Here is a 15,333-nt window from a genome sequence, read left to right as displayed (position 1 = left end):
CTACACTTGCTGCCTACTTTGTCACCTTTGTCACCATTCTGCCTACTCTGTCACCTTTGTCACCATTCTGCCTACTCTGTCACCTTTGGGCAAGACTAACTTTGCATCCTCAGAGAATGTGTTTATGTGTTTAGGGCATATGGGGCTTTAACTACGCACTGCTTGAGGTTGTTGGGGTGATCCGCTTCTTCCTCTCTACGCATCCCTTGTTCATCCACTGTCCCTGCTTAGCTTGCTTTGGCACACCTTTCCACTTCCTCCTGGCAATGTCGCTCCACTACCAGCTTCCCCAATGGAGTTGCTTTGTTCCATGCAGGGTAACTTGTTTCAAGACCAAGATCTCCATGACCATGTTGCACTTGTCCTATAGTATCCCCCCTCCGTTGAAGTACCAATTGTGCTAGCTGAACTGCTTCTTTAGGGGTCAATTTCTGCCCAGTTGCTAGAGCGGGCGCTACACTACTCTTGCGTCTTTCGACTCTGTTAGAGTCAACTCCAATCTAGCTTTGGCACATTTGAATTGCTTTGTTAGGCTCAAGGTAACTCAAAGACTACACTGCTAAGAGGGACTCCAAGCCATTTCCAAACTAATGAAGTAATCATTCTCTCTAATCTCTGTTTCTGTCGTTGTACTTCATGGGCACATCAGCTGGGGCATCAGTCTGAACTGTAGACATCACAACTTGAGCTTTCCTGGTAACACTGACCTCTCTATGGTCTCTTAACCTCTTTCCTCTGTCATTTCTAAACTTTTGACACGCTTCTTGAATAGTGTTGGAATTGTCTCTTTGTCTATGAATGATGGACAGGAGGCAAATTATTCCCGGCCGCCTTTCCCTAAAATTCAAATGTTGTGAAATTTAATGAGATCCTTGTACAATGCTATCTCGCTCGCTCTTTATTTTTTTTTAATTTCTTCCCAAGATTCTCCAACTTTCTCAATGCTATCAAACATTTCTTCCAGTTTACTTATAGTACACTGCGTTTCTCCGTTGCTTTTTGAGCTGCCTTCTCTCCTACACTAGTTGGTCAATTTCTTTCTGTTGCCTATAGACTTCTTTGGTTCTGAGGCTGCCATCTCTCATTTCCGTAGACTCCAGACCTTTTTACTCTGAAGTCATAGATAATATCCCCCATTTGATCAAGTTTATTCTCAACTGTTGGGAGGTAAAGTGGAGTATGGAGAGGGAGAATGCAGAGGAAGAAGAAATCCCCAATCCATAAATGCAGTATGGGAGCCCCTTTTGATGCACTGACACCCAACTTCTGGGTATGTTTATACACAGATATAAATCTTATATAATCATATATGAGTTTTTTATTAATGTTTTAAATATTGGATTAAAACAGACCTATATTCTGACTGGTTAAAATAGTTCCAAAGGCTTATTTTCCCCTTTTAACACTTTAAGAATATGTGAGTATACTTTTTAAATTAAATTCTGGATTGTTTAAGTAAAGCAAAAAAAAAAAAAAAGATAGAAAGAATGATGAAAGCCAGACATGATTCAACTCAGTGGGTTGTATCAGTGTTACACACAGAATGACAGATGTTGCCATTCGGAGTCTCATCTACCACCACCAGCTGAAAAAGAGAAAGAAAAGAGAAAGATCGATGGTGCGCTCCATCAAGAAGCACTTTGAAAACATCCTGTCAGGCCTGTCCGTGGGCTTTGGTCTTTATTGGGTCTTTGCAGTAGTTCAAGAATTACAGAAATCCTTAGAGGTTGGCGGTCCAGTTAAGCATGCTCTGAAGATTCAATTGGCTAGTCCAAAGTTGGAAAACTCATCATTTTACATCAAAGAAACTCAGATAGTAGTTGTGATTCTTCACATAGTGGAATGAAAACTAGAATTTTTGCTTTTACCTGCAGTGGAATTTGAGTAAAAAAGCTCCCTAAAATGGAAATACTCAAGTAAAGTACAAGTACCTTTAAAACAGTACTTGAGTAAATGTACTTGGTAAATGTGGTTCTTCTCCACCTCTCGCTGTCTGTTTCCTAAACCTGTCTGCCTGCTCTATTTATGTTTGACTGCCTGTGTCTCTGCCTTTCTACTCCTGTCTCCTAAGGTGGAAGCTAATGAATTACCATCTACCCACATTGCACTGCTGAAGTAGTTTTTTAGGCACTTCCTCAACAGAGTAGCTGCTTATTCACTTTTACCAGTTTATTTGACCTAAACTCTAACTTGAGTAAATTGTTTCTGATGTAGGTGTACTTTTACTTAAAGACAGTTGGACAGTTGTAGATTCAAAAACCTTTAAATCGTGAAATCTCTTTGTCAATATGTTGGACTGTCACTCTGCCAGCTACTCTACTTTGCCAGTCTGCCAGTCAGTCTGTCTTGACTGTCAGCCTGCAAGCCAGTGTCCACCTGTCTTTTTTATCACGGAGATTAAATTCTTTGTCAGTGTTTCCATCTGTCTTTAGCTGCTTTCAAAAGCCAGAGAAAGCACCTCAGCTGTTAATATTGTCATCTGTTTGTCTATCTATCTGTTTATACTGTATATGCTAGACTGGCTGCCTCCTCATCTGTTGGCTACTTTATCTGTCTGTGTTTCTCAATCTGTTGTCACCTCTTTTTCTGACGCTTCTCAATCTGTTGGCTTTTTGCTTGGCTCTCTAGTTAGCGTTGGTTTGGTGATAAACTCTAACATCAAGTGAAAACTAGCTTAGTGCTAGCTTGCCAGCTGCGAGCGTCTTCAATTTGCCTCTTCAGGAAACCAAGGAACTTGAACTGAATCTTGTATTAGCAAGCAAAATGTTTCTACAAGAAATTTGAGAAATGTGAAATGGAAGAAGCAATCTTCCAATGAAGCTGCAATGAAAAATACAGCAGCTACAGCAGGAGCAGTAATTTATGGGCCATCAGCTGGTTTATAAAGGTTAACTACCACAGGTATTTTAGACACGTGCAGTTCCTAGGACCTAATGAAAACCCTACAGTCTTAGTGACATTAGCACATGCAGATTCTTGCCTTTCTGGCAAACATGAAAGAAATCACTGTAACATTGTTATTATATTCCTATAGGAACTTATAGTTTGTTCGAGGGCTCAGTAGTAAGTTTAAAATGAACTCATTGTACTTTATGGTATTTTTTTATTTATTTATTTTTTTTTAATCTCATATGGTGTCACTATAGCATTCCTAATATTCCTATAGGGATGCATAGTGTGTCTGTGGTACTCAATAGTGAGTTTATAATGACCTAATTATGCTGAATGGTATTTTTTTTTTTTTTTTTTAAATCTCTTTTATCTCACTACACTGTTCCTATAGGGATTTACAGTTTTGCTGAGATGTTTCTATGGCTTCCCTCTAATGTTTATTATAAGATTACAATAATTTATCTTTATCAGACTCATTCATTTTCAACGTACGTCTTACCAGTATCACAACACATCTGTCTCTCCTATCTCTCCATCTCTCTCTCTCTCGGCAGTATAATCCAGGTCACTGAAGCCATGCAGTAGTCACTCCCTCTCTCTCTCTCTCTCTCTCTCTCTCTCTCTCTCTCTCTCTCTCTCTGTGTTCTTAGCCTTGCCTCTCCAGGGGAGTCCCCTGCTAGAGAGAGAGAGAGAGAGAGAGAGAGAGAGGCACAGAAATAGCAGCGTTCCACAACAAGGATCATATCTGACACAGGATGCCATTTTCCAGAGTTACTGCTCTTGTCCCCCAGCACCCATCTGCCTGTAAACACACACACACACACACACACACACACACACACACACACACACACACACACACACACACAAAAAAGTTGTCCACTCACTATAAACTCACTCTCTTCCTCTCTCGCTAACTCACCCACCCTCCCCATCCTTTCACAAATACACAGAAACACACACACATACTTTATGTCTCTTTCTCTTTATCTCTTTTCACTCTCTCTCTGTCACACACACACACACACGCACATAGACACACACTTTCTCACTCTTGGTCTAATCCACCTACTCTCCCCGCCCCTCCTCACACACACACACACACACACACACACACACACACACACACACACACACACACACACAGATAAGGGGGTGGGGGGGCATCATGGGGATATTAATGGAGCCAGAGACACAGACGGAGTCAATTGAGCTTTTAATAGAGCAGCTCCTCTTCCTCTGTATGGATAAATAATACGGCAGTCAGCAAATCTAGATCTAATAGATGATATTGACCTTTTTGGGGAGGGGGGAGGGGGGAGGTGTGGGTGTGTGTGTATGTGTGTGTGTGGGGGGGTGGGATAAGTGGAGAGGGAGAGAGATAGATAGATAGATGGGAAGAGAGACGGAGACAGTGTGAGAAAAACAGAAGCAGAGAGGGGGAAGGGGGGGGGGGTGTTGAGAGAGTTGTGTGTGCATTGCTATGCAGAGGAATACACACACAAGTGTCAATACAGCCGGAGGGTTCGGACAAAAGCGTCTTAATCAGAGAGGGACGGAGCGGTGATCAATCATGAGGATGACGATGTAGCGGCGACTTGCGAAGCCGCTTAAGCCCTGACCTCAACTGCACTGCAGATAGAGCAGAGAGGCTGGACTCTCTCTCTCTCTCTCTGTCTCATTCTCACTTTCTCCCTTGCTTTTCCTCTCTTCACCCTCTCTCTCTCTCTCTCTCTCTGACCCTCACTCCCACTGTCCTTTCTGCCCTCATTCTCCCATTTTGTCTTCCTTCCTCCCTTCTCTCTCTCTTCCTCCCTCTCTCTGTCTCCGTCTTTCCATTTTGATTACTCTCTGCCTCTTCATCTCCCTCCTCCTCCTCCTCCTTCCTCCCTCCCTCCCTCCCTCCCTTTCTCCCTATATTTCTGTCTGGTACCCACCATCTGTCATCCGTTGTCTTCCTCTGTCATCCCCCCTCCTCTCTCCCACTCGTTCTCACTCTCTCAATCCAATTCAAGGAGCTTTATTGGCATCATAAGATGAATTTTACTGTCTTTCTCCCTCTCTCCTCTCTCTCTCTGTTGAGAGAAGAGCTGGAACATTTGTCTTCCTCTTACTAATTCCCCACTTTTTTAAACACTGTACCCCAGAAAACTGGGCTGTGTCCTGTGCAGGCTGTACAAGTCATGAACGGTCCACAGCGAGTCCAGTACACTCCATTACATCAATATTGAAGTCAAGGCTATGCATTCTTTATTACCTTGTCCGTGCTCTTGAACAAGCCGGGTGAAATTGAGTGGGACTCATATCCAGTTGTTTTACAAGCGTACTCCTGCAGAGCGTGGGTGTGTAGGAGTGAGGAGTACGCCTAATAAAATGACAAAAAAGTAGCCTCACAGTTTGACATGGCCTTGAAAGCGACTCTCGTGCGTACAGTGACACCGTGTGGAGAAGCTCTGCAACAAACTTCAACATCTGTATGCTGTGGTTTGCTGCCCGTGCTGCAAAAGCTGCACTGGAAATATATGTTTTAGCCACTCAAAAAATTAATTTGAAATTAATGTCATCTGCATGTACAGACACATTTATATCTAATCTGTCCCTAAACATTCTGAAGTATATGTGTTTTTTTCTGTATGGGTGTGGAGAGGCTTGGAGGCAAACATTAAGCTCCCATTAAAATGGCCTGGCCCTTAATATAGGAATTACAAGGGGAAATAGGGAAATTGTGCCATCTGCATGTCTGCACCATTAATGAAGTAGTGCCAAAATGGGGTTCGGGGACCACCAGGGGTCCTGGAGAGGGCCCAGTGGGGCCCCACCTTATGAGGAATAGTAAAATTTCTCTATCATTCATTGTTTATTTCCATATTTTACTCACTATAAGTTAGTACAGTGTGAAAATATGGCTGAACAATGACTGTTTTGATCATGATTCGACTTTCCCTGCTGTGGTTATCATCCCAACAACAGCAGCCTATATGTACATTTTATAGTCATGCACTAATATATCAACAAAAATCCTCTCAGATATGGTTACTTGGGGCATAAGCTTAATGAGGGTCAGGTAAGTCCAATGCGTATCTATCTGAACAAAGTTTGGGAATGCCTGCCTGGAGTGGGCCAACAACAGCCTAAAGCCTACATGTAAATCTAATCTGAACATGTAAATTAGCCGGTAACTTTCCTCCAGGATTTTTCCAAGAAAGAAGTCAGTGCTTGGTCAAAGGAACTTCTCCATGTATCCAGGAAGTGACGGTGAGGATTTAATGGGGTCGAAACCATGGTCGAAACAAGCCGAGGGAGGTCGTCCTGTCCCTACAAAAAAGTTGGGAGGAAGAGGAGCGGAGTCAAGCTAGCCAGAGACAGACGGAATTGCACCAGAAGTTGGCCGATGTGGCCTTCAAAATAAAAGCAGAACATTTGTGACGTGAAAAATAAAATAATAATAAAAGCTAAGCTAAGGTATGGGTGTACAGGCCATTTTGGAAGGACAAAAATGAATATTTTATTTACATTTACTGCTACAGATTTCTCCTAAAATACATTATGTATTGCACTTTAGTGCTTTGTATTACTCAAAGAACGTTGCAATGGTTTGTCAATAGGGATTTTATTCTGAAATTTTGACCGGAATACTTATGTTGTGTTGTGTCTGGCTTGACCGTGGTGGTGAAAAGGTGGTCCTCCTGGTCGCAAAACACCGTTCAGAAAAGAAACCGACGGGGCGGCTTTCTGTGTTTTTGTACAGTCCCCTGACACTTCATAACATCTCCAGAGCAAACATGAGACTACGGAGTTGACACAAAATGTTGCTAGCAAAGGAAGAAATGGACTTGACTTGTTTATCGTCGGGAATAAAGTTGGGAAACTACGAGGTGAAAATGGAGAGAACAGCTGAGTGAGAGTGGGGTGAGGAGGCTGGATTTGGCAAGTTGGGAGTCCTGCCCTGCTGCTAGCTAACTAGTTAGCATGCTTAGCTACTTGGCTATCTCGGATAAGTAATGAGGTGAGATTGAAAGTCGCTTATAATGCTCATAATAATGTCGGGGTGGCTCATGAAAGTTATTACAAACTGTCCTAATGAAACCCACCGGTGCAGAAAAAATGGTCAAATGTCTTTTTTGGCTAAGGGAAAAAAACATTGACATGAGAAGGGCCTGGCCACTTTAGATTTTTGATAAACTAAATAAACTAAGTGTTCATGCAATTGTACACTCAGATAGTGATTAGTATCAACATATTTAGGGTTCATGAGTTCTTAAGTATGCATCTTATTTTGAAAACTAACGGTACTTTTTCTGTGAGGTATGTTTCAAATTAACTTGCTGTAGCCATGGCTGACAAAACAAAGCAAATTGATATTTGTACTGAAAACTTAGCGAGTGAATAGACTTCAAACATTTAATACTCTGATATATGTAGCCATTTGTCGCACTGTAGCTACTTTTATAATGGCGAGGCAATTCAATTTTTTCTTGGCCTTTTCAAAACAAGTCTTGATAGCTAGCTGTATTATTTTGGCTGTACGTTTTACGCTATGGCATCATCTCGTGACTTAAAACAGCTACTATGCAAATCTAACATGTAGTGTTGAAGTTGCTGAATTTGTTGGGGTTTGTTATTTTGTTGTAACTATGCCATAGCTCATTTCCAGTTATCAGCCTTAGTGTCAGCTGCTCCTCGTCCTGTCATGTCGACATTCAGCATTTACACAGACATAGTGCTCCTGTATTGAGTGTGCTTAACCATAATCACTCAAGATTCATATTTCATTTTGTGTTCTGCATTTCAGAGCTTCCCTCCCCTGTTCTCCAACCTGTGATTCTCCGGGGAAGCTGCTTTATCTGTGGCAAGACTGCTGCTAACGCTGAAGTTTTTCCCAATGGATCGAAGCTTCTGTTTACTTCAGGGGGAAAAAGTTGAGAATGTAGTTGATTATTTCATTTTCTATGAAACTTCTGCATAGCTGTTAAATATAACATTGCAACATTCCTAAAGGCAACCCCTCTTAAGGTTGTTTTAGAGGAGTCGGATGCCCCCAGTGCCCCATTCCCTCCCCTCCCCTGATCAATCATTTTAGTGCCGTGAGCATCCATACTAACTCCGCTCATGCACTTTTCCCCCAAACCCTCAACACATTACGCCATCCCAGATGGGGCCCCGCTAGCTTCTTCAAGGGGCTAGATGTACCCCCTGCCTGCAGACAGTGCTGCCTGGCTGCTGTGTGTGCTAGGTCTACTGGCACATGCCTATAAAATTACATTGTAGCAGTAAGACAACAAGTAATACGCTACTTGCTGGAGAAGTCAAGACACTCATAGTGCTTGCCAAAATGCATTAATGAACTCTTCGACTCTGGATGCTGCTTTAACCTGGACTTCAGTGGGTGTATCAGTTGTATTCATGAGCTCCGTCTGACTGCTGATGCCACCTCATCGGGACCTGAGTGGGTATAATCGGCTCTATTCATGAACCTTCTGTCTGCCTCTGGGTACAGCCTGGATGTTGGGTGCCCTGGGTCTGTTGAATCAGCTGTTGCGGTGATGAGGCAGGGCTACTGGTGGCCTGTGTGGCTGGCTGGGCAGTGGCCCAAGGTGATGTGATGGGGTGCAGGAACAGTAAGGTCCTCCCTGAGCCTCCAGGGGATGTTCAGCTGGACCTGGTCAAAAAGGTAAGTAGGTCAATGTTCAAACTACTAGTAATAGTAATAATGATGTTACTATTGCTGCTATTACTGCTACTACTAGTAGTGGTAGTAGTAGTATTACCTTTACTGCTATGGCAGTAATGATAATAATAAACTTAATTTATTTATGAGGACCTGGCTGAAACAATTAGTAGGACAGTAATAGAAGCAGTGATAATTTGCCAGATATGTTTGTTTTTTTTTTTCTTCTGTTTTGCTGAAACTGTGGGATGACATGGTGCCATGTTTCTGTAATCTGCTTGAAAAACATCAGATTTTATTAAGCCTCATAAATTTGTTAATTATGCTGTAGCTATGAATAACCTTGACCTCAGTGGTTTTTTTAATGTCAGTTAATTTGATCTTTTTTTTCCTTCTCGACATTCTATTATTGTTCTTCTCCAGTGTGTATTTTGCATCTGTGATTAACAGTGTTCCTGTGTTTTTCAGGTGGACCCTCCCCAACCCCCTCAGACAGACATCTATAAACACTTCATACGAGGGGATGGCACGGGGAGCAAGATGGGTGTGGCTGGGGGAGGGGGAGGTGACAAGGCAGACTCTGCCTCCCCCTATCAGGCCCAGGCACAAGCTGCCACCCCCACCGCCTCCGCCCAACCCCCCAAGGACCAACCCGAACTGTCGGACCCTCAGCGGAAGAAGGTGGCAAGGTACCGGGCCAAGTTTGACCCGCGGGTCACAGCCAAGTACGACATCAAAGCTCTGATAGGCCGAGGGAGTTTTAGCCGCGTCGTTCGCGTGGAGCACAAGAGCACGCGGCAGCCGTACGCCATCAAGATGATCGAGACCCGTTACCGGGAGGGGAGGGAGGTGTGCGAGTCGGAGCTGTGCGTCCTGCGACGCGTCCGCCACACCAACATCATCCAGCTGATGGAGGTCTTTGAGACGGCCGAGCGCGTCTACATGGTGATGGAGCTGGCCACTGGCGGAGAGCTCTTCGACAGGATCATCGCTCGCGGCTCCTTCACAGAGCGGGACGCCACGCGGGTGCTGCAGATGGTGCTGGACGGCGTCAAGTACCTCCACACCCTGGGCATCACCCACCGAGACCTGAAACCGGAGAACCTGCTCTACTACCACCCGGGAGCCGACTCCAAGATCATCATCACCGACTTCGGTTTGGCCAGCAGCAGGAAGAAGGGAGACGAGTGTCTGATGAAGACCACGTGCGGCACGCCGGAGTACATCGCCCCTGAGATCCTGGTCAGGAAGCCCTATACGAACGCGGTGGACATGTGGGCGCTGGGGGTGATATCGTACATCCTGCTGAGCGGAACCATGCCCTTCGAGGACGACAACCGCATGAGGCTCTACCGGCAGATCCTCAAGGGGAAGTACAGCTTCTCCGGAGAGGTGAGATGTTAGATATTGTGATGTGTTCGCTCCCCCGTCTCTCTCTCTCTCTCACTCGCACACACAAACCCTCGCAGACTTCACCCATATTTGGAATACATTCCTCACACGCCGTGAGGCTTTGTCAGCATTTTTCCAAGAGGAAGTACAGCTTCTCTGGTGAGGTGACATGTTGTAATGCAGACACACACACACACCTCTAACGCCTACCCATTCCCACATGCACCTTATAACCGCTCATCTTCGTACCCTCTCAGTTCATTACATGCAGCCTACCCTTTAACACGCTCCACACACTCCCATTTATTTGTCCTCTCTAAGTAAATATGCCCTTCCTCTAAGTGTGTGTGTGTGCATAATAATTTATGCTCTATCTGTGTATCTAGTTGAAAGAATGCTGAGTAGCCCGTTCCTTTGCTTCACAGTGTGGGATGTTTATGTTGCCTGGAGCTTTACAAAGGGGTCCTTGGTTACTGTTTGTCCCACATACAGTCGTACCACGGCAAATAATAGCTGAACAGTTTTGGAATATTTAATGAGGAGCACTTGATCTCATTTTTCTGGGGATGCGTCCAGTTTTGAACTTCTCAAGTGACTTGACAGGTTAAATAAAGCCAACTCTGACACATTTAATAATTGAAACCATTTTTAGGCAGCCTGTATTTTAGCTGAGGTCTGCATAAAGTGTGGCACATCTATTGAATGAATACTAGGCATCTCTAAAATGGCTTTTTAGGAAATTAGTAAGACAGCTTTATTTTGCGATTGATGGCCACGTCTTTTCAGGGTGATATAATGGGCTTTGAATAGGTTTTGTGAGCCGTACAATCAGGAAACTTACAACTGAGGACTGGAACTATCCGTTTCATAATTAGGTAATTTCATCTCCATGGGACTGATTCTAATGCAATACAAGAAATCGTATTATGTCAGGACACGTCAGAAAGAGACCTGCGACCCTTCTGGAGTCGTGACCCTTTAAGAAACCGTGCCGTGGAGTAAAGAGGAGGAGCTGAGGTGGAGCTCACTCAAATACACTTCTCTTGGGGACATGTGTCTTTATAGCTGTGATAAATAATGTTCACATTTACAGCTACAGTCCAAAAACTAATCATAGCCTGAACATCGTTGTAGCTGGGGGAGAAATGTAGGGCTATATATTTGTCATGTATGTTTGGCCTACACTGGTGATTTACCTTGTGTGTGTGTGTGTGTGTGTGTGTTGTCTACTGAAAACACAGCTGGTTGCAAATCAGGACATCAGCTACAAACTGTGTAGGTCTGGCTGTGTGTGTGTGTGTGTGTGTGTGTGTGTGTGTGTGTGTGTGTGCAGAAAGGCATGCAGCATTGATATTCCCAGTTCCTGTCTTAGTAGGGGGTTAGGGAGTTTGACTCACCAGCAGTCACTCATACCAAAGAAAGTCCATGTCTCAGGAAGAGAGTCAACAGCCACTGTTAGGGTTAGTTAGTTAGTTAGATTTTTGGAACTAAGCGACTTTGCTTGTCAATCACATGTAACCTCATCATCTATAGATGATTACCTATTATTGTCCCCATCTTCATATTTATGATCGTCATTATAAATCACACACCCACTCATTGGCCTGCCCCCAATCATGAGTATGAGAATGCCAATAGACCAAGAAGACTCATTATCACACTGTAAGAATCGACCAAATAGATGTGAACCCACCTAGCACCCTCAATTGGGAGATCTAGCTTCTTGTCATCTGAGCTTGTACACAACCATTCACATCTCTATACCGCTCTCTGCTGCCCTCTTGTGTCCAATATAATTGTTATTCTCATGGTTGTTTTCATTTTTTGCTCACCATCAAATATGAAAAGTTTACCTGTTATGACCAAGTAATTAGCAGTTTATTTCCCTGCTACTTCTTCTCTATTTTCCCCTCTCTCCTCTCCCACTTCATCTTACCCTCCCATCTTGTGTCTCCTCCCTTATGTATTCCTCATGTATCTATTCATAGACTGGAGCACTGACATTAAGAAAATTCAGTGTAAGCAGTTTGTAAATGACAATCTTGTCTAATTGCCTGTCTCCCCTCCCCAGCCGTGGCCCAGTGTGTCCAACCTGGCCAAGGACTTTGTGGAGCGGGTTCTGATGGTGGACCCCAGCGAGCGGCTGACGGCCGGCCAGGCGCTCAAGCACCCCTGGATCGTCAGCATGGCCGCCGCCTCCTCCATGAAGAACCTGCAGCGCTCCATATCCCAGAACCTCCTGAAGCGGGCGTCCTCCCGCTGCCACAGCACCAAGTCGGCCCAGTCCACGCGCTCCAGCCGCTCCACCAAGTCCAACAAGGCCCGGCGGGCGCGCGAGAAGGAGCTCCGCGAGCTCAACCGCCGTTACCAGCAGCAGTACAACGGCTGAAACGGCGGGGCGGACAACGGTAGAGTAGCTGAGATTTTGGGGGGAAACGGCACTACAGTGTTTGAACTTTTACCGTGACTACCACTGCTCAAAGTTGCTGCCAGTGTTGGAGGCCAAAAATGGCTGAAAATCCCAATCATTTCCATTAAAAAAAACAAGACAATGACTTGACTGGACCTGTGGCTACCAGCAGCAGTAGAAATAAAGGTTGACTATAGAAAAAGTCCTGTGGTCAGAACTGATCCACACACCATCAGGACAATGTAAAGGTCAGGGTGATCTGTGGGTGAGAGACTATGAATTCCTATGGCAGCGTGTCTTACGTTGAGCACAGAAAAGGACGCACCAGTACAGCTTTGTACTGCAACGACCCACAACGGCTCCATCTCTCCATCTGTCCATCCGTCCCTTCACCTCTTCTTTGGCCACAGTGCCTGAAGGAAGGGGGCACTCCACTCCTCTCATCCCTGTGTCTCTACATATTTATTTATTATTGTTGACGTGATTATCAGTCTCCGTTCAAATGGTCACTGGATGATGACCGTCCACATGGATCTGTTGAACAGAATTCTGGGTACTGAAGTTTCTAAGAAGAAAGGGATGCTTTTGAAGAGGGGAAAAAAACTGTTCCCTTACTCATTCCTGATTTAAAAAATTGCTGTGAATTTATTATTGCGCTACAGGAACACTTGGAGACTTGCATAAAAGCAGACTTTATCTTAAGAGGTGGGCCATGGAAACACACTGCAACACAAGCACATCATTGAAGGCCAAGCCAAAATGAAGACATATTTTTATTAGTCAAGTCTAAGCTCATCTAATCTTGCCATTATTGATCCATTGATATCATAGATCTAAAGCTGTCAAAAGATTTTGAAGCTGTTTTTTTTTGTTTCTGGTTGTTTCATTATTGTTTTATCTTAAATGTGTTTTTTTATCAAACAATAGGCCCTACAGTCCCCCTCCCAATGATTTGTGTAGATTGATTGATTCCCTCATGATGCACTTGCCTATGAGCCCTTGTTGTGTAGCAGCACATAACGTTTGGTTACTTTTCATGAGGGTACGTGGCCATTGAGGGTGTTTTTATGCTCTTACATTTTCCTTGTTTACAATGGGAATGGCGTACATGCTTGTAGGTGCAGTAAGGAAGGCAAGGATCTGTGTGTTATTGTTATACAGACCCGGGGTCGGGCTCGTTTTCCTGAGCTTCCTATGGCTGCATAGTAACTCTCGGCTAGACGACTTGTGTTTTAAGCTGCACAAAACACCTCCAGTGGATCTACCCTAACTTTAAATTTGTATACTAGACTCATGGTGACTAAAATGAAGAAATCACTGAAGAAAACAAGGAACATGTAGAATTGAATCAAAAGACCTTTGCTATGTATGATTTTTAAATGATTATGATTTACATAGACTGTGGCTCATGCGACTATGCAGTCTTATGCATACGGCAGCCTTTTTTAGTTTGAAATTGGAAATGTTACCTTTCCATTGTAAGGGCACTTAAATGTGATTTGATTCCAAGGCCTCGTGCAGAAAAGAACCCCGACTTTATCTACAGCAAAGGAACAATGGGTTGTAACTGACGCCCTTTCACCCAGTTCCCCTCCATTCCATTCTCTCTCATTTCTCTTTTGTTTACTCTGAATCGTACTCTAATCCAATACCCATCATAGTTGGATATACAGTATACCATTGGATTTGGTGAGCATCCCCATACGCTAGCGATATGCTATAAAATCAGTGTAGGGTGGAGGACGACTGCACAACTCAGAGTTGAGGCTGGAGACTTAAGAAAAGCTTCATTCTTTTTCCTGTTATGGGGCAAAGCACTTGCTGTAAGAGGTCTAATTGAAGTTATTTTTTGACATCTTGAAAATCAGACAGTGACTGGAATCATGAGTGTGGTCACTGTATTAACACGTGTACCAGTAGGACATTAGTGCTCCTGTTAATCTGACATGTTCACTGCTCTTTATGTATTTCGTCCCTTCAGAACACTTCCAGAGTAAATCAGTTGTACAATGTGGCCTTGCGTTCTTTATATGAGCAGTTTGCTGTGATCTCCCCCGGTATTATAAAGCGTGCTGTTGTTGTGAACTTTGTAAAAGCGATACTGGAAATCCAACCGAGCCACGTCAGCTGACCTCAGTTTTTCCTTTCATGATGTTGGAATATTCTTTTGTCCTCTGCTTATTCTGGGATGCCCTGTCATCTCCCCGATGCGGCTCTCAAACTTTCCATTTTCCTTGATGTAATTTAGATTGCTGTATCTAGGTAAAATGTTCTCTGTTTCTTTGTTCCACTGCTGTCATCTGTCCTGGTGTCTCACTTCATTGATGAAGTAAATTGTTTGTTTATACATACAAGACTATATGGGAGGCTAACATTGGAACTGGTTTCAATACACTCTGTCTACACACTATCTACATCTCATTGCCCATTTTAGAACAGTGTCTACTGCCTATCATTAAGATAACATACTTTCTACAAAATGTCAATAATGAAGTGACCTCAATTTTTGAAGTCTGTTCATAATAGATGTCTTCTAGAGCATAGCATCTTCGTGAGATACACATTTGTAACCTGTTTTGAATTATCGGACCTAAAAAAAATCACACAAAGCAATTACTTGGAGTCAAAGGAATGCCAGCAGTTGAAATTAGTCAGCAACATTGTTGAGTGTCTATTGTATACCACGTCCAATGAATAACCAAATAGTATTCGTAAGCAGTTTTGCAGAATGTAAACACATTTGTACAAGTGTTTCACGTTTTTATATATCTGTGTGATTTTATATAAATGCTGTTGTCCTAAATGAAGTAGCCAACTCAACACTGTTACCTGAATACAGTTGTTTGTCTTTTATGTTTGTTATTGTGCGTCTGTGTGTCTAAATGAATGATAACACTTTGATTCTTCTACCATTAACTTTTTTTTATTTTTTTAAACGGTGAACTGTTCCAGTCATTGTTGTATGCAAATG

The 15,333-nt window shown here is 43.5% G+C and overlaps 1 protein-coding gene across 2 annotated transcripts; it reads left to right on the top strand.

Annotated features, from left to right (window-relative positions):
* The first annotated feature begins 6,605 nt into the window (after positions 1-6,605).
* pskh1 (protein serine kinase H1) lies at positions 6,606-12,809 on the top strand. Of its 2 annotated transcripts, none has more exons than XM_071897852.2 (4): positions 6,606-6,898; positions 7,685-8,563; positions 9,029-9,952; positions 12,024-12,809. In XM_071897852.2, exons 2-4 carry the CDS (start codon positions 8,495-8,497, stop codon positions 12,339-12,341), a joined length of 1,311 nt encoding a protein of 436 aa, XP_071753953.1. In that variant the 5' UTR covers positions 6,606-6,898; positions 7,685-8,494; the 3' UTR covers positions 12,342-12,809. The 2 variants fall into 2 exon arrangements, with proteins under 2 accessions (XP_071753953.1, XP_071753954.1); XM_071897853.2 differs by lacking the exon at positions 6,606-6,898 and having other exon boundaries at positions 8,495-8,563; positions 9,029-9,086; positions 9,138-9,952.
* The last annotated feature ends 2,524 nt before the right edge of the window (positions 12,810-15,333 follow it).

This window comes from Centroberyx gerrardi, chromosome 4, assembly GCF_048128805.1.
Source record: "Centroberyx gerrardi isolate f3 chromosome 4, fCenGer3.hap1.cur.20231027, whole genome shotgun sequence".
NCBI lineage: Eukaryota > Metazoa > Chordata > Actinopteri > Beryciformes > Berycidae > Centroberyx > Centroberyx gerrardi.
This window is presented reverse-complemented; position numbering and strand designations above follow the sequence as displayed.